The sequence below is a fragment of the Rissa tridactyla genome, chromosome 1, assembly GCF_028500815.1.
Source record: "Rissa tridactyla isolate bRisTri1 chromosome 1, bRisTri1.patW.cur.20221130, whole genome shotgun sequence".
Taxonomy (NCBI): domain Eukaryota; kingdom Metazoa; phylum Chordata; class Aves; order Charadriiformes; family Laridae; genus Rissa; species Rissa tridactyla.
Window position 1 is genome coordinate 164,271,748 of NC_071466.1, and position 19,122 is coordinate 164,290,869.

The 19,122-nt window shown below is 49.9% G+C and overlaps 2 protein-coding genes across 5 annotated transcripts in view; both read left to right on the plus strand.

Moving 5' to 3' along the window:
• EP300 (E1A binding protein p300) overlaps nucleotides 1-3,692 on the plus strand; it is a 64,921-nt gene extending 61,229 nt beyond the window's left edge. For all 3 annotated transcript variants that reach the window (XM_054191374.1, XM_054191384.1, XM_054191364.1), the window contains one exon: nucleotides 275-3,692. In XM_054191374.1, coding sequence (XP_054047349.1) covers nucleotides 275-2,518 — 2,244 coding nt within the window. In that variant the 3' untranslated portion in view covers nucleotides 2,519-3,692. The remainder of the gene's footprint in view (nucleotides 1-274) is intronic.
• A 9,969-nt stretch (nucleotides 3,693-13,661) lies between these two features.
• On the plus strand, nucleotides 13,662-18,690 carry LOC128905372 (histone acetyltransferase p300-like). Of its 2 annotated transcripts, XM_054191408.1 has the most exons (4): nucleotides 13,662-13,916; nucleotides 14,692-14,809; nucleotides 15,312-15,486; nucleotides 17,017-18,690. In XM_054191408.1, exons 1-4 carry the CDS (start codon nucleotides 13,801-13,803, stop codon nucleotides 17,058-17,060), a joined length of 453 nt encoding a protein of 150 aa, XP_054047383.1. In that variant the 5' UTR covers nucleotides 13,662-13,800; the 3' UTR covers nucleotides 17,061-18,690. The 2 variants fall into 2 exon arrangements, with proteins under 2 accessions (XP_054047383.1, XP_054047373.1); XM_054191398.1 differs by lacking the exon at nucleotides 17,017-18,690 and having other exon boundaries at nucleotides 15,312-16,895.
• Nucleotides 18,691-19,122: the final 432 nt, after the last annotated feature.

The following is a 19,122-nucleotide window of genomic DNA, read 5'->3' on the forward strand; positions in this document are numbered from 1 at the left end:
ATAACGTGTGACTTAATAGCTCAGAGGAAACTTGTTTTTCAAGCTATATATATTTGTGTAGATTTCAGACGCCCTTGTGCCCACACACTTTCCCTGGCTATAATTTGGACTCTTTCCTCCTCTAGTACCTCAACATGGCGTGAAAGATTGAATTTTTCTCTAGAGCAACAATTTGCCTGGAACAGACTAAGAGTAATTTGTTGAGGTGGCATGACATCACTTATTGTATGGAGTTTCAGGAACACTGATAACTTTTCCTTCATTGTCTTTCCAGGATTATGACCTGTGCATCACCTGCTATAACACTAAAAACCATGACCACAAGATGGAAAAATTAGGCCTTGGCCTAGATGATGAGAGCAACAACCAGCAGACTGCAACCACCCAAAGCCCTGGCGATTCCCGCCGCCTGAGCATCCAGCGCTGTATCCAGTCTCTGGTCCACGCCTGCCAGTGTCGTAATGCCAACTGCTCACTGCCATCCTGTCAGAAGATGAAACGGGTTGTCCAGCACACCAAAGGCTGCAAACGCAAAACCAACGGAGGGTGCCCCATCTGCAAGCAACTCATTGCTCTCTGCTGCTACCATGCCAAGCACTGCCAGGAGAACAAGTGCCCAGTGCCCTTCTGCCTCAACATTAAACACAAGCTTCGTCAACAGCAACTTCAGCACCGCCTGCAACAGGCGCAGATGCTCCGAAGGAGGATGGCGAGTATGCAGCGGACCGGTGTGGTAGGCCAGCAGCAAGGATTACCCTCGCCGACGCCAGCCACCCCAACAACTCCAACAGGCCAGCAGCCCCCAACACCGCAAACCCCACAACCCCAGCCTCCTCCCCAGCCTGCCTCGCAGCCTCAGCCTGCACCTCCCAACAGTATGCCACCCTACACCATGCCAAGAACTCAGCCCCCCGGCGCTGTGTCCCAGGGCAAGGCAGGTGGCCAGGTGACTCCTCCAACTCCACCCCAGCCACCTCAACCACCAGTTCAGGGTCCTCCTCCAGCAGCAGTGGAAATGGCCATGCAGATCCAGCGCGCAGCAGAGACCCAGCGTCAGATGGCACAAGTTCAGATCTTCCAAAGGCCGATTCAGCACCAGATGCCCCAGATGCCGCCTATGGGAATGAACCCTCCACAGATAGGCAGAGGTCCCGGTGGTCATATAGATCAAGGAATGGGACCGGCAGGAATCCAGCAGCAACCACCGTGGGTGCAGGGGGGCTTACCCCAAGCTCAGCTGCAGCCAGGAATGCAGAGGCCATCCATGATGTCAGTAGCCCAGCCGGGTCAGCCGATGAATATGGCACCTCAGCCAGGGATGGGTCAGGTACCTGGCACTGCCCAGCCCAAACAACCACCTCTGCCCCAGGCGGCCTTACAAAACCTACTGCGGACTCTCAGGTCTCCCAGCTCACCCATGCAGCAGCAGCAGGTGCTTAACATCCTTCACTCCAATCCCCAGCTGCTGGCTGCTTTCATCAAGCAGCGCGCTGCCAAGTACGCAGGGTCCCAGAACCCCCAGGGGATGGCGGGTCAACCTGGCATCCCCCAGGGTCAGCCGGGGCTCCAGCCGCAGCAGGCCATGCAAGGGCAGCAAGGAGGGGTGCACCCCAACCCAGCCATGCAGAACATGAACCCCATGCAAGCGGGAGTGCAGAGGCCCAGCATGCCCCAGCAGCAGCCGCAGCAGCAGCCGCAGCAGGCCATGGCTGGGATGAATCCTCAGGCGCAGCAGATGAATATGAATCATTCGGGGATGGCTCCCCAGTTCCGAGACCTCCTGATGAGACGGCACCAGATGATCGAGCAGCAGCGCCACCAGCAGCAACAGCAGCAGCAGGGAGCGGGACCAGCACTGGGGCCGGGCATGGCCAACCACAACCAGTTTCAGCAGCCCCAGGGCGTCGGGTATCCCCAACAACAGCAGCAGCAGCAACAGCAGCAGCGAATGCAGCATCACATGCAGCAGATGCAGCAAGGAAACATGGGACAAATAAGCCAGCTTCCACAGGCGATGAGTGCAGAGACAGGAGCCAGTTTGCAGCAGGCTTTCCAGCAGAGGCTACTTCAGCAGCAGATGGGGTCCCCAGCTCAGCCCAATCCTATGAGCCCCCAACAGCACATGCTCCCCAATCAGGCCCAGTCCCCCCACCTACAGGGCCAGCAGCTCCCTTCATCGCTCACCAATCAAGTGCGTTCTCCGCAGCCTGTACCCTCACCGCGGCCCCAGTCCCAGCCCCCCCATTCCAGCCCGTCCCCCCGGATGCAACCTCAGCCTTCTCCACACCACGTCTCCCCGCAGACCAGCTCCCCACATCCAGGACTGGTAGCTGCCCAGGCAAACCCCATGGATCAAGGGCACTTTGCCAGCCCGGACCAGAGTGCAATGCTTTCCCAGCTTGCTAGCAATCCCGGCATGGCAGGCCTCCATGGTACAAGCGCCACAGAACTGGGGCTCAGCTCTGAGAACTCAGACTTGAATTCAAACCTTTCACAGAGTACACTAGACATACACTAGACACATTGTAGCATTTTGGGAGCAAAAAAAGAAAAAAATAAAAAAGAAAAAAACTTATTTTCTCAAGACTTTTTGTACTGAAGACAAATTTTTTTGAATCTTTCTTAGCTAAAACAACATTTTTCCCTGGAACACATCTGAACTCTGCAGCAGTAGTTTGTGGTTTTAAAAACAAACCAACAACGAACCTGAGGGACAGTAGAGTACAAAGAATATATTTTTGTTATGGCTGGAATCATAACCAGTCCTTTTTCTTGGGTTTTTTTTTTTTTTTTCCTTGTGTGCGTTGGGGAGGTCGGGGGAAGAGGGTGGTCTTTTGGCTGTTCACCAAAGGATGCCCTACTTGTGCCTCCAATAGGTTTTATTTTTTTTTAAATTAATGAAAATATGTAATATTGATAGTTATTATTTACTGAGGCAGATGGTAAACATTTTCCCTATTCTGGTTTTTCTTCATGTCACTGCAAAAAAAAAAAAACACCACAACAAAAACAAAACAAAACTACAGGAGAACCTTTTCCTAAAACCGGAGGACAAAAGGGGTTAATGTTGCTTTAAAAATACATTACATATATAAATATATATATATAAAAATAATTACCAATCTTTTCCTCTTTGGTTGGAAATATGTCAATTCTTTGAAAAGTGTAAAAATATTAAATAACTCAGTCCCCTCCTGAAGTCTACTTTTGTCCTCCAGAAATTTTCTATACAAGAGTCTGAGCTTAAAAAAAACTTCAAGTATTAAAATAATTTGTACATTTAGAGAGAAGACAACATTTTTGCAAATACACAGGGGCAGCTGCCAAATGGATGTAGTATATATATTGTGGTTTCTGTTTTCTTGAAAGAATTTTTTTTTGTTATTTTTACATCTAACAAAGGAAAAAAAAAAATAAAAAAGAGGGTAAGAAACAATTCCAATGGGATGATTTTAACCTGAGAAAAAGTCCCTGGGGTTTCTTCTTTATGCTTGCTTTCGCTCTCCCGTGCCCCTTTCCCGCCCTCTTCCACTTTCTGTAAAACTTGAAAATAGAAAGCAAAAAACCCTCAAATGTTGTAAATCATGCAATTAAAGTTGATTACTTATAAATATGAACTTTCGATCACTGTATAGACTGTTAAAAATTGATTTCTTATTACCTATTGTTAAATAAACTGCGTGAGACAGCCAGCCTCTTTTTAATGTTTCCCTTCTCTCCCACGTGTTGCTTGTTCTTAAAACGGTGGGGGTAGCAGAAAATACGCTACTTAATTCAAATGTTTGCTATTTAGTCGGAGAGCTATTTAATGTATATGACTGTTTTAAAATGCAAATCTCTAAATAAGGGACGTGAAGTAATAATTAGTCTTCTAGATGGACACTTTTGGTACAACTCCGCATTCGCGTTTGTTCCCGGCATGTATCTTACCAAAGAAACGAGGTCTGACCTCAGCAGTTGTGCCAGTCAGCTGTACCCCAGCCTGCTCGCACGGCCTGGCAGCAGCTCATCTTCAAAGGACCTATTTTGCATTTTGAAATGAGAACTCTTGTTTGGATATGTGATATTAAAAGATCCTATTTCACTTGGAATATATTGTACACCTTTTGGCACCGAAGTTGCGAGCATGAGGTAAGCTTGCGGGGGGCGTTCCCCATAGACACGGCACCCAGAGGGCGCGTGGGTGCCCCGTTGCACCGTGTTATATCTGGTCCTCCGCCAGACGTAGGGCGTATGTGGTCGGTTACTGTGTATTGTATACATTTGGGGGATTTCCTGAATAGAAATGCTTCAGCTGTGGAGCGCGTGTGTAGTAAACCCAGTTGTGTACTGCCCGTAGCTGTGCGCATGTGGAGTTAATCACATCGTGTAAGAACGTGTTGTGTGTTGTGCGCTGGCTGGGCAGCACGTATGCGGCTGGTCCAGCGAGGGCTTCCCTTATGCTGTGTAGCTCCAGTGCTGGCTGCGTAGGGAATAACTTGTACCAGGGCGTTACACACCTGGAAGACCCGGATGTGACCAGAGCACAACATCTGCATGACACCAGCTGTGTTGTGAGCATCGGCATATCCACAAATCCCAGGCAAATAACAACATGAGCAAGCTGCCCTTGGGAAACTGCTGGTGGAAGATGTTGGAGTGGGGCACCTGGACGCATGGGAGCCTCAGCCATGTGCCAAACAAAAGCGATGGTGTATTGCAATGTGAACGGATGTTAGAGGCTGTTAGAAAACGGGAGTAAAAGGGTTGCATATTTGGGTCTAAACCCAAGTAGAACAATGAATCTTGTATTAAAATAGACATATTTGGTAGCAAGCCTTAGGCAGCAAGATGGTAGAAAGTCCCTGGGAGGCTTAAGGAAAGCAGCGCGGTGCTTTGGTATTGTCCCTTGGCTAATCCTCATACCCATCACCACTGCGTGGCGCAGACCAGCTCTGCACCATGTTACCTCCTCTGCTTTGGGAGGGACTGCTCTGGAGCTGCTCTAAAGGAGGGCAGAAAACAACAATCCACACGTTGGAGGCCAGGGCAGCAGCCTGGGATGGTTGAGGTCTGGGTTCCCCATGCTGCTCACGGCAAGCTTTCCTCTTCCACTCCCCACAAGCAAAGCCTGGTTTTACTTTCAGCCTTGGGGCCTCTCAGGCTGGAGTATAAATACAATTCCTTTTGACCGCACGCTGGCTAGTGAAGTGTGAAGTGTACCCAGCTTTCTGACTTGCATGCTTTTCGTGCATCCCGACTTAGAGGCATGAATGAAAGCGGTTTGCTATGTTGGCGCAAAAAATCTGTTTTCAATTTGTCCCAGCATGCATGGGAGCATCTGGTCCATGCTGAAGTGGGGAGGCCTGGAGACGTTGCAGAGCAGCTTTGATTCAAAGAGCTACAGATCTTCCAACTCTGAATGCCAACATAGCGACTTGCTTAAAAGATGCCACAAAGCGTTTTATGTGACAGCGCAGCTGCTGTGTCCCTCTCTAGATGCTGTCTCTGGCCCGAGTTGAAATATTTTATTGAAGTGGTGCGGATGATAGAAGGTTGTGAATTCGCGTGGGGTTTCTTTCCCTTACATCCCTCCGCCTTGGCTTTCCCTGATTCTATTAGAGAACCAGAACCTGCCAGTTGGGGAAATATGATGGCTGGCTGGGGAAGGGGTAGGACTTCAGAGTGACAACATCAGGATGTCACCTGTATCACTGCAGTGTGCGCTTGCCAATTAGTTGCATCCAAGTTAGAACAGGTTGTTTCACTTCTTGGACCAGCAAAAAGAACTGACACCCAACGTTTTGGCAGTCCAATCAACGATTTATTGTCCAGTTACAATGACGCTAATGCTTATAGTCAAATAATATGCAGTTCAGTGATGTAAACTCTCTAACCTTTACCCCTTCCAAAGCCCCTTTGAGTCCTGTCAATGATGGAAGTGCAGGTGGGGAGGGCTTACAGTCACATGGAGGAGTATATTCATGGTTTCTCTGGGTCATGGGTCATCTGCTTGTGAAAAATACTCTAGGCCTTGCTCTGCCCTGGTTCATTGCTTCACATTATGTATGTATGTACTGTTTACACAATGTTTTACATATGTTGCATACTTGTTCTTTGTTACCCCTAAAACTGATTTTACACAGCTCCTGGTTACTCTGATGGGTTGGACACTGGTGAATTTCTTATAACCCTGGGCCTGCACTATTGTCCTGTGACTGTATATGTCTACACTGCTTTTTTTTTTTTTTCTTTTTTTGTTCTTCTCTTCCAATTCTGGCATCACAGATGCCCTGTTCTACACAGAGGCACTTGTTATTACAGAATCATAAAATGGCTGAGGTGGGTAGGCACCTCTGGAGATCATCTCACCCACCTCCCTGCAGGGTCACCTGAAGCTAATTGTATGAAGTCATGTCCAGAAGAATATCTCCAGCACGGAGGTGCTACAGCTTCTCTGTGTACTCCCCCCACCAGGTACCTGTACACACGGGTAAGATCCCCCTGAGCCTTCTCTTCTGCAGGCTGAACAGCCCCAGCTCTCTCAGTCTCTCCTCGCCTGACAGATGTTCCAGTCCCCTCATTATCTTCCTGGCTGTTTGCTGGACTTATTCCTCTATGTCCATATTTCTCTTGTATTGGGGAGCCCAGATGTAGACACAGCACTCCAGATGTGCTGAGGGGAAGGAACACCTTCCTCTGCCTGCTGGCAATACTCTTCCTAATGCAGCTGTGAAGGCTGTTGGTTGCCTTTGCCACAAGGGCACATTTTTGGCGTATTGTTCAACTTGCCACCAGGAGCCCCAGGCCCCTTTCTGCCAAGTTGCCTTCCAGCACATGCTGGTGCATGGGGCTGTTCCGCCCAGGTGCAAGACTGTACGTTTTCCTTTGTTGAACTTCATGAAGTTCCTGTCAGTCCATTCCTTCGGCCTGTTGATGTCCCTCTGGACGGCAGCACAACCCTTCGGTATATCTGCCACTCCTCCCAGTTTTGTACCATCTGTGAACTTCCTGAGGATGTACTCTGCCCCATCATTCAGGTCACTAATGACGATGACACAAAACAGTATTGGCCTCAGTACCAACCCCTGGAGTACGTCACCGGTGACTTGCCTCCACTGGACTTTGTGCCACTGATCCCAACCCTTCAATCCACCTTGCTATCTATTTATCTGGCCCATACTTCCTCAATTTGTGAGAAAGTTGTCAGAGATGGTGTCAAAAGCCTTAGGTAAATTAAAGATAAACAACACTCACTGCCCTTCTCTTATTTACCAAGACACTCATAGAATCATAGAAGGCTGTAAGGTTGCTTAAGTGTGATTTCCCTTTCTTGAATCCATGGTGACTACTCCCATTCACCTTCTTGTCCTTAGTGTGTTTGGAAATGGTTTCTGGGAAGACTTGCTCTGTCACCTTCCCAGGGATTGAGATGAGGCTGACTGGCCTGTAATTCCTGAGATTCTTGTCCTTCAAGACAAGAGTCTCATTCTTCCACTCCTTGGGAACTTACCCTGGTCACGATGACCTTTCAAAGATAATATTGAGTGTGGCAGATAATACGACATCTGGCAGCTCCCTCAGCACTTGGGTGTGTGACCATTGAGTCCCATGGACTTGAGCATGTCTAGTTTGTTCAAATGTTCTCTAACCTGGTTCTACTTCACTAAGAGGGTCTCCCTTGCTCCCGACATTCCCACTGGTCTCAGGGAGCTGGGATTGCTGGAAGCAGGGAACTTCAGAGAGGCACCCAGGTGTGCTGATGTCCCAGAAAAGTTATGAGAGCTTTCCCCAGGATGCCGTCCTCCCAGCATGTCCTTGTTTTCATGCATATATTGGGCTTGGCCTCCATCTGCGATGTATCAAGATCTCTCCTGTCCACGTTATACTGCAACCTTTGCTTGCCAAGTGAAGTCCATCGGTTCCTTTACTTGATTGTCACCTGTACATGACTGTCACCCATTGTCCGTAGTTTAAAACTCTTCTCCATGTGCTGAGCAGCCTTTGTCCACTTAGCAAAGATGTTTTTGCTCCCTTGGTCAAGTGGATCCCATCTCTTCATAGCAGTCCTTGATCCTTGAAGAGGATCCCACAGTCATAATAGCTGGATCCCTATTGACAACAGCTGCACAACCAGTTGTTGACTGCAGGCTGCATCTGTTCCCCCTCAAGTGCTTTCCCCTCACCAGCAGAAGACCACTCTGCCCCCATACTCATGGCCATTGCATCCAGAGCCTTGAAGTCACACCTGATATGCTTGGGTCTCCCCTGGCAGTATCATCAATGTCCACATGGGAAAGTAGCAGGGGAGGTAACAGTGCTAGGGCTGAACAAGCCTTGGCACCCTCTCCATAACATCCCACATCTACGAACCCATCAAGCAGCACATCTCCTTTGGCAGGTTGGTAGATGGGGACCTCCATCCCCTGCAGCAGGGAGTCTCTTACTATCAGCACCTACCACTTCCACACGGTGCTGCTGCAAGGCTCAGGCCCAGACTCAGGCAGTTCAGATGTTTCACTGGACAGAGCTCCCAGCCCCACATCTGCTGTGAGGGCACGGAACTGATTCTGTTATTGTCCTGTACAGGTGCAGGCAGAGCAGGAGATATCCTCCTGGTACTGCAAGTCACAAGCTTCCAGCCTTCATCATCGTGGGAGTCTCTGATTCCAAGCCACGGAGCACAGACTCTGCCTTCAGTACAGATGGGGGGTTCAGACTCTTGAAACTGCGGGGTCTCCAAGAAGATCCTCTTCTGCCCCAGGCTCAGCCAGAGAAGCCTCAAACACTCCCTGCAGCACAAGACTTCCAAAGCCATATTCTCCCACAGGGGAACTCAGCCTGGGTAGGGACTCTGATGTTACAGGGAGACCTGTTCCAGTGGCTGCAGGAGACCGTGCCACGTGGCACGTCACCACCATTGCTGAGCATGGGGACCCTGTCCCGCTCCATGCACCCTGCTACGCAAACCCCTGCATCTGTTAGCTGCTCCCTGGGAGCTGTGCTCTAGGCCCAACAGTTACATAGGCTGCTCCCTAGTACCTGCTATTAGTTACAATAATACATACGCAGTTAAGTGTCACACCAGATAATTGCACAAAAACTAAAACAGTCATCTGGTCATTAGACAATTGTTGTAACAGCAAAATCAGCTACAGCGCAGCTTCTGGCAGGCCAAGACAAGTCCAGACAAAGCCTGACAGGCCCCGAGTTACTCAAATAACACAGAGCTTGTGGCTTCTTACAAGCGGTGGCAGCACCACCACAAGGCTGAGGTACACTACCTGACAGTGACAGCTATTCCAGCTTCTTCTTTCTTTTCCAGTGCTTCTTCCAGTGTTTGATACGCGCTTAGTTCCTCTGCAAGAAACTCCACCTCTTCTTTCCAAGATGGTCTTTTTACACACACCATGTCCTCGATTGTACAGCTCCTATTTCCAACCAAACTCAAGCACTCTGGCCCAGCCTCTCTGGAGAATCTGGAGCAGGTCCTATATTGAAAGACAACAGTGGTCAGAAACATCTGCTCCTAATGACTGGTTCTGCCTAAGTGTGTGAAGAGGCCTCCTACCCTTAAAAGGAGCTTTTCTTTGAAGAACAGCCATAGGTTGCCTTGGCTGGGGAATGTTTGTTTTCACAAGCCCTCTTAGCAGCTGCCTTCATACAACACAACCCTTGGATAACTGTCAGTTTGCACAAGGAGCTATTGCCTCCCTCGGCTTGTCAAAATAGATCACATGCTGTAGATCCCGGCCTGAGACAGAGCCTAGCCCAGCCCCTGAAAGTGTGAGAGCGCAGCAGGTTCCCCCTGCAGCAGTTTCAGCAGCATCTATGCCTGCATCACGGTTGAAAAGCCACTGAGCTGCTCCGTCAGCCTCGCAGGCGTGTTGTGTGCATTGGCACTTGCCTGCCCAACTTTGATCTGGCCCTTTGTTTAGAAAAATGGGGGTTTGATGATTTGCTTGAGTTGCCTTAGTTGCACTCCCTTAGAACGGGGTCTTGGTTGTAACTCCGCAGCAGGGATCCTGCGCACGGTGGATGTTTGAAAGGGAAACCTGTTCTGTAACCGGTGCTGTGGGTAGCCGATGGGCAATCAGCCATGGCTCCAGTCTATTCTCCCCATTGTAGGGAGAGGGTGGAGGAATTACTATTGGCACCACCTCCCATAGCCATCTTTGAAGCCCTTCATAGCTCCTGGTGAAGTTGGCACGGCTGAGATTGTTGTTTCCCCAGGTGTGCTGGGTGGTGGCAGGCTCTGGTGTATCTTGGGAGCAACCACGAGCTCTGTCAGTGGGTGTTTTGCTTCTCCCCATGCCCCCGCAGTCCCCAGGGCAATAGCAGGAATTGGAAAGCAGCGACAGTGACATTACAAGAAGAAAGCTCTTTGCCAACCCTGCTCCTCTGGCTGAAAAGGCATAGCTTCTGCTGCCCAGAAGAGCGAGGAGTCCTTCACTTAGGTTTGTTTCCTTCTTCACTTTTGCTTTTTGTTGTCTTTGTTGCCCCACAGCATTGCTGTAGCCTTTCTAAAATGGGGAAAGAATGCAGGTATGGCTGCCTACCCTGTGGAGGAAGAATGGCAGCAGCATGGGACACTGGGGCTGGTGAAGCAGGGGCTCAGATGTAGGGGCATCCCTGGGCTGGTATAGAAGGGATCTCCAAGGGCTGGAAGGCAGGACTTGGGTGTTAAATTTTGTCTGGGAAATGAGGCCTGGTAAGCCAGGGCCCAGCCCTCTGCACTGCTGCCAGGGATAGTGGCTGCAGGGGAAGGGGTTGTGGGGCAGGAGCAGGGGCTGCAAACACAGCACTGGAAGCCAGGGCCCCATTTTCTGCTCGTAGCAACCCCGGCTCCCTAAGCTGAACGTCCTTCAGGCGTTTGCTTTTCATGTGCTTTCTTGAGATCGCAGTGAGAGCAGCAGTAGCAGCCAGGGAATGCCGTGTTCTTCCTGTGCAAATGTGTTCGGCTGTTCTGGCAGCAGGTCGGTAACTTCAAGTTTCTCTAAAGAAAATCCTTGGGGCAGGTATTTTGGATGCATCTTTTTTCAGTCCACCTACTGTAACCCATGCTCTTCCTCTCCTGGACTGTGGACCATGCACTATGTCTTGCCTGAAAAAGTATTACGGGGCATGTGGGGGGATGTGGGGAAGGAAAAGGGTGCCCGTCCCTACACAGCTCACGCAGCCTGCTTGGTTCATGGAGCAGCACATCTTCTTTTCTGTTGTAAGAAGAAGATCTGAAAGGTTCCTCCGGGGGAAGGAGAGCTGACAACAGGTTGTAGGAGAGGCACTAGCTACCCACTGTGGCGCTAGATCAGTACCGTGCTGAAGTGACGATTTCATTTGCTTTGATCACAGCTGCAGTGGAGATTACATCGCCATCCAGCCAAAGATCGGGACTTGCTTTTTTAAGTTGTTATCCCAAACAGCTTCCAGTCTGTGGTCTACACTGAGTCATGCAAACCCGCAGGCGAGGCAAGTCTGTGTCCTTGCCACTGAAACGCACAGCACACACTGCCCAGCCCAGCTGGCGTTCTGCAACCTGCGAGACGAGATGAGCTAACTCACTTGTGCTCGCCTGGAGACACTAGGAGCCACCCTGCAGCTTTAACTGCCCGGTACAAGGTGGAAGACAGCGATTAAAGCAGCAGATGAGACTGGTATGGAAGTCCTGTGGGATTGTGCTCAGGCAGCAGGACTTCATCACTGCCTTTCTGGCAGTGGTCTGCAGATGGTGATGTTGGTGCAGGAGACAGGGGCCCCAACGCAGCCAGCTGGGAGATGCCACTTCTCAAAATGAGTGGGGTGGGTGGAATGAATGCTGCGGTGGGGTGGGGTGGGGAAGGGAAGTGAAGCTGAATATAAATGTCCCCCCAGTGACTCAAAGCAGGTAACTATGGCACTCTTGTTTTCTTGTGTCTGTTTTGAAGGGGAATTCAGGGATCCGGTCTCTTTATCTTATCTGTGATGATAAGCTGCGCAATAAAACAAGTGCCTTGTTTTAAAGCTGGACTCTTCACTGGGTCATGCATTGCTCTGCCATGATGGAGGCTTCTACGCCACTCTCCTGTACTTGCGATGCTTCCTGCCAGGCACCTATATAGCCTCACAGAGGCTTTTAATGTGTTTGTACTGCTGGGGTTGGGGGGGGTGGGAGTGGCAGGACAGTGAGTCTAATACATTTCCCTTCCTTGTTAGATTCGGCCAGTTTCTGATTATAGAAGCTCATAGCTCTTTCTCCCGCAATTCAGTTGGCTCCAAGGAATCAAGGGGAGAACAAGATTTATTATTCCAAAGCAAATCGTTGTCCAGCACTGGGATAGGATGGGGAGTTAAAATCAGGCAACTTATTTCCAGGATGATATTGTGGGGTTTTCAGTCCTTCATTTTCCATCAATAAGGTGTGAAGATTGGAGTGTGGCACTGAAATGAGCTCACAGTATAACGTCTTCCTGGTGAGCAGAGGTTTGGGAGCCATAAAACGGATATCTCAACCAGGCCTGTCAATTGAAAGGCAAGGCAGCCTAAGGCCCGAGGTGTGACCTGGGTCTAATGGCACCTGTACTGCCAGGGCGTGTAACCCATTCACTGTCTGGGTTAGAGCCACCACAAGTTAAAACCCTAACTGAGTATCTGTGCCCTTAACTGCGATGGTTGTTGGGTCTGGGGTTGGATTATTTGCTCACCACACGAACTGTTCAATCGCTGTCTATCGCACAGTGTGATTTAATGACAAGTTGCTGTAAATACAGGAAAACATCAACGTCAGATCAAGGATGATCTGACAAGGGTTTTCGGTAAGTTCCGCAGCCCATGAGAGAGAATTAGAGAACAGCGACGGACTAAAACTCATACCTCTGAGCAGGCTGTTACCCTTTCTTAAGAGTGCAGGACATGCCTTCGCCTGAGGAAACACAACCAGCGCGCTGGCTACATTACACTTGCGACGTAAGATCATAGAATCATAGAATGTGTCAGATTGGAAGGGACCTTTAAAGGTCATCTAGTCCAACCCCCCTGCAGTCAGCAGGGACATCTTTAACTAGATCAGGTTGTTCAGAGACTCATCAAGCCTGGCCTTGAATGTCTCCAGGGATGGGGCCTCCACCACCTCTCTGGGCAACCTGTGCCAGTGTCTCACCACCCTCATTGTAAAGAACTTCTTCCTAATGTCTAATCTAAACCCACCCTGCTCTAGTTTAAAACCATTGCCCCTCGTCCTATCGCTACATGCCCCTGCAAATAGTCCCTCTCCAGCTTTCCTGTAGGCCCCCTTCAGGCACTGGAAGGCTGCTATAAGGTCTCCCCGGAGCCTTCTCTTCTCCAGGCTGAACAACCCCAACTCTCTCAGCCTGTCTTCGCAGGAGAGGTGCTCCAGCCCTCTGATCGTCTTTGTGGCCCTCCTCTGGCCCTGCTCCAACAGGTCCACGTCCCTCTTGTGCTGACGGCTCCAGAGCTGGACACAGTACTCCAGATGGGGTCTCACATTCTGTCTCAGATTCTGCCTGAGAATCCCGAATTAAAAAAAAAATAAATTAAAAAAATAAAATAAAACAGCGTAGACGGAGGTGCCCACCCCCCAGCCCTCCCCTCAGCGGCGGCGCTGACCGTTGGGCGACGCCGCGCGCGCGCGCCTCGGCCGCTGGAGCCTGAGAGAGCGGCGCCCCCTTCCACCCGCCCCGGGCAGGGCCGGCCCCGCCGGCCGCCGCCCTCCCCCTCGCCGGCCCCGGAAAAACCCGCCCGGGGGATCTCTTTCGACGTTTTTTTTTCTGGTGGGGGGTGTGGAGGCTGTACTTCCCTCGGTAAACTGCGGCAGCGTCGGTAGCCATGAACCCCGAGATGCTCGGCCTAGGGTTGGGAGGCTCTGTTCTGTCAGGAGGCAGCCAGAAGCAGTGGCATGGAGAAGTCACTCAGGATCTCCGAGACCGATTAGTTTATAAATTGTGAGTAGCTAATACCAAAACAATCTCTGAGGTGTATGTGTGGGGTGGGAGGAAGCCCAGCTTCCAAAACCAGGGGGCCAGGGAGCGAGTTTTGTCAGGGTCTGTTAGAAGGGAAAGCAGAAGCCCAAAACATGGAGCCGCCTCTGCTGGTGTGGGGCTGGTGGATTGGAAGCCCAAGGCAATCAAGAGAGAATTCAGGGCCTTGGGACAACTGCCTAAGGGATCAGGAGCACAAGTAGTATTCTCCTCTGTCCTTCCAATTGCTCTCTGCATCTACCTGAAAGGAGATAGTGGCGAGGTGGGAGTTGGTCTCTCTTCCCAAGTAATAGGCAATAGGACAAGAGGAAATGGCCTGAAGTTGTGCCAGAGGAGGTTTAGATTGGATATTAGAAAAATTTTCTTCACTGAAAGGGTTGTCAAGCATTGGAATATGCTGCCCGGGGAAGTGGCTGAGTTGCCATTCCTGGAGGTACTTAAAAGATGTAGTGCTGAGGGACAGGGTTTAGTGGTAACTTGGCAGTCCTAGGTTAACAGTTGGACTTTGTGGTCTTAAAGGTCTCTTCCAACCATAACAATTCTATGACTCTGTGATTTTAAGTGTCCCACTCTGTTCTCAAGCCATATATGTGGGGGCAATGTCGCCTGATAGCAGTAGCAGTGCCTCAGTCTGGCAGAAGATTTGCCTGCTGCTTTGTGTTCAGATCACTGGGGTTAGTGCTGATGTCCCTGTACGGGGATATTCTAATCACTTGTGTGCTTCTCCCCCCCTCCTCAGAGTCCAAGCCATATTTCCTACTCCTGACCCTAGAGCACTGAGGGATCAACATTTCGGGAATCTGGTGGCATATGCTCGGAAGGTGGAAGGGGATATGTATGAATCGGCAAACAGCAGGGTGAGATGCCATCCTTTGTTGTCCAGTCATGTGTCTCTGCCTTGAGCCCATAGTGAGTGGGGAGGAAGAGGAGTGAAAGCACAGATGAGACTCCCAGGCTGAGGAAACATGTGTTTGAGGGCTGCTGGATGGGGTGTAGGGACCAGCCAGCTGCAGGCTTCTGCCTGGGTGTGCCAGAGTTGGGGTGGTGCCCGTCAGGTCGTGCTCTCCCTGAGACTTCTCCGGGTCCCCTGAAAGCAGCATGAAGCTCTTCACTGTGATTCTCCCAAAGAAGTGTTGAACACAAGAAGGGATACGTCCAGTGTTGGCCTAATGGTTGCCAGCAGTGCCCCTTTTTGCCCTCCTATCTGCCCAGCGGCTCCTGCAAAGGGAGAGCCACCCCCACCCAAGCGGAAATGTGTGTGTGTGTAAGGCTGTTTTCCAAGCTTGGATCACTGTGACCAGTTGCCTTTACTTAAAGTGTGTGTCGTCTCCTTCCCTGACTTGTATTCCTCGCCAACAGGCAGAGTACTATCACTTGCTAGCGGAGAAGATCTATAAGATTCAGAAGGAGTTGGAGGAGAAACAAAGAACTAGGCTGCAGAAGCAAAACATGATCCCAAGTGCTCCAGGCATGCCACAGGCTCCCATGAATCAAGGGCCCAACACGGGACAGCCCCAGCCAGGGATGTCTGCAAGTAAGATCAGTTGGGTTACTGACTACCTGGTGCAGGGGAATCCTGTACTGCCGTGGTCATCATGGTCAGGCTGGTGACCATTTCCCTCTTTTCATTTCACAGTTACCTTTGTAAAATTAGTCTGCCAAAAGTTAAGCAGAACACTTTTTGGTTTGGTTTGGTTTTTTAATTCTGTTTGCTTGTTGGTTTTCGGAGCTGTTCTACCTTACTTTTTCAAAGGACATTATTGTAAAAGTATGACCAAGGGTTACAAGTCTATAAACATTTTTTCTTTCAAATGGCTGCCTTTCCCAGTGCTGATGACAGAAATGAAACCCTTGCAATGCTATTCTTTTTCTTAACTGTGTCAGCATAGGAGGTGAGAGGAAAAGCATTACTAAAGCCGTGTGCCACTTCCCACTGCACTTAAGAATTTCGAAGCTGGCCCTTTAACCAAAATGGCTGCCACGTGGTGCTGGAAGTGAAACTCAGCCCATGGACTGCCAGTATCCTCATTAGCTCTTTGAAATGACAGAGAGTAGAAAACTAAAAAGGAGGCTCTGGAGGAGCAGCGGATGAATTTATGAAGCCTAGGGGCCTGGAGCATGAGCTCCCCACCCCAGACCATGGGTGAGGGGACAGTCCCAGTAGAGAGGCACAAAGAGCCAGTGTGCAGTGCTGCTAAAGACAGTTGTGGGGATGAGGAACAGAGCTGTGCTGAAGTACAAAAAGTGTCTCCAGCTGCACAACTTTGAGCTGAGTGCCTGTATCCGGCTGTGAGAAAGCAGCCTGGCCTCTGTCCTGCAGGAATAATTCCTCCCATTGCACCCTGAACTCCTTCCGTGCTTTCACCTGACAGCAGCCCTTCTCTAAAATTTCTATTTCAGATGACATCAAAACAGAAACCAGGCACAGAGCAGCAGTAGGGAAGGAGATAGGAAAACTTAATCTAAGTTTTGGGGTTTTGTTTCTTGAGATTGTCAGTGCTGTTGTATTCCTAAAGAAAGGACCTGGCTTTACCAAGATATTTTGATATTGTTTCATAACAAAGATTTTATTATTAAAGAGAATACAAGTATTCTGTAATCAATTTGAATTTTAATCAAATTAAAAGGAAATTATTTAAATACTATTATTTATTGAAAAGATTTATTTAGAACTGCAATGACAAATGAAAGAGCTGTGGGATGGGGACTGCCTTTCAACCTGTTCTGTGCCACGACAGGACTCATTTTTTTTTAAGCTCTTGAGAAGCCTTGAGCCAGCCTGTCTGTGACCTGAGGGAGCAGCGCTGCTTGTTCCGCTCTGGGAAGGAAGCAGGGGATGCACACCCGCAATAGCTCATAATGTGTTACATGAGAGGTTATTGCAGTAGAAAGATTTAATAAACCTTTAATTTTGTATCTGTGTCTTTTCTGGAAACAGCTTTGTTGCCTGTCATGCAGGGCGCTCTCTAGCAGTATTTGCAAGGGAATAACAGACTCCGTAATTTATTTTGATATCAACTGCATTGTTTGAATACCTTAAAAGCAATTTTCTGTTTCTTAACAGTGCTGGAGAATTGTCTGGAAAAGCTGAGGCTGGAGGATCCCTAATGCTATGGAAATCTGCTGTTCAAGTTGCACGCTGTAGACTTTGCAAGCTCCCCGCCCCTGTCCCTCTGTAATTAGACTGTGACCCCAGTCGCTACCCCAGATTCTCAGCGTGGTCCGCACCAATAGTGACACCCCTTTGCGTTTAGAGTGACATGCTCGCGCCTTTGGAAGAGCAACCCGCGTGTGTGGGTGAGCCTTTGGAATGAACCTTGTCCACGCTGCCTTGCTTTTGCCTGCAAAAGGCCACACTTATGTGTGAGAGAGGAACTGTGCACATGCTTCACACATCTGTTGTGCAGCTGCTCACTGCAAAGTCTGTACAGAGTAGGAACGTTCAGTACAGGCTTTTTTTTTTCTTTTTACAATCACAGAATCATAGAATGGTTTGGGTTGGAGGGGACCTTAAAGATCATCTAGTTCCAACCCCCCTGCCATGGGCGGGGACACCTCCCACTAGACCAGGCTGCTCAAAGCCCCATCCAGCCTGGCCTAGAACACTTCAGGCATGGGGCATCCACAGCCTTTCTGAGCAACCTGTGCCAGTGTCTCACCACCCTCACAGTAAAGAATTTCTCCTAATATGTAAATTTCCCCTTTTTCAGTTTAAAACCATTATCACGTGTCCTATTGCTGCACTCCCTGACAAAGAGTCCCTCCCCATCTTCCCTGTAGACTCCATTTAAGTACTGGAAGGCCGCTCTTCTCCAGGCTGAACAACCCCAACTCTCTCAGCCTGCCTTCACAGGAGAGGTGCTCCAGCCCTCTGGTCATCTTTGTGGCCCTCCTCTGGACCTGCTCCAGCTGGTCCAATTCCTTCTTACGTTGGAGCCCCCAGAGCTGGTCAGGGGGGTGTCTCACCAGAGTGGAGCAGAGGGGCAGAATCACCTCCCTTGACCTGCTGCCCACATTTCTATTGGTGCAGCCCAGGATGCGGTTGGCTTTCTGGGCTGCAGGAGCACATTGGTGGCTGATGTTGAGCTTCTCATCCACCAACACCCCCAAGTCCTTCTCCTCAGGGCTGCTCTCAATCCATTCTCCACCCAGCCTGTATTTGTGCTTGGAATTGCCCTGACACAGGTGCAGGACCTTGCACTTGTCCTCATTGAACTTCATGAGTTTTGCACGAGCCCACCTCTCAAGCCCGTCCAGGTCCCTCTGAATGGCATCGTTCCTTCCAGCGTGTTGACTGGGACACATAGCTTGGTGTCATCGGCAACCTTGCTGAGGGTGCAATGTCAACACAATGAAGGTGATAACAAAATAAAAGGGGTAGAAATGAGAAATACTTCACTATGTCTGGGGAACATAGCTTTTGCGTAAAAGAGGACGGGTGCCAGAGACAGCCAGCTGTGGTGAGGGATGCTGCTGCCGGTATCACTGGGACCGCAACGCTTTTCCATGGGGAAAAACAAAGAGCCAAAAGGGAGAGAAGGATTTCACAGAATAACAGAATTGTAGGGGTTGGAAGGGACCTTTGGAGATCATCTAGTCCAACCCCCCTGCCAGAGCAGGTTCACCTAGAGCACAGAAGAACCCATGCTATAAAGGCGTACAAATTTTTAAAACCAACTGCATAGCACTGTAAGCACTTTGAGGCCTCTTTTGTATAGGTAATACTTTCTTTGCCAAATAAAACATCTATTTATGCATTAAATCTCGGTGACTGATGATTTGAGGACACGAGGAGCAGCACCATTGACGCAGGGGGGCTACTGACCCTGCAATGCTGGGACACGGCAGGGTAGGGTGGGAGACAGCTGCCGCACTAACGGCGTTCCTCACGCCTCAAACCAAATCCTTATCCACTCGCCAACAGTTCTAGGAAGCTGTGTGCAGCCTCTTGTTATTTTTAGGACACACGACTCCAGCTGTGGGTCTCCGCGGGGTTCACATCCTTTTTGGGGACACTGATGGCTGCTGGGTGTCAGGTGCGTCCGTGGGGCTGAAGTTTGGGGATCTGTTGTTTACTGGGACTGAGAGCGCTAATCCAGAACTACGAGAACGGACGGCCCGGGCCGGGGGGACCGGAGCGGGGCCGGGCCGGGGGGGTGGGAGCGGGGCC

Coding starts and splice junctions, on each gene's coding strand:
- LOC128905372 (XM_054191398.1), top strand. CDS start 13,801: ATGAACCCCGAGATGCTCGGCCTAGGGTTGGGAGGCTCTGTTCTGTCA. Junction 13,917..14,691: donor GACCGATTAGTTTATAAATT/GTGAGTAGCTAA, acceptor CCCCCTCCTCAG/AGTCCAAGCCATATTTCCTA. Junction 14,810..15,311: donor ATGAATCGGCAAACAGCAGG/GTGAGATGCCAT, acceptor CCTCGCCAACAG/GCAGAGTACTATCACTTGCT.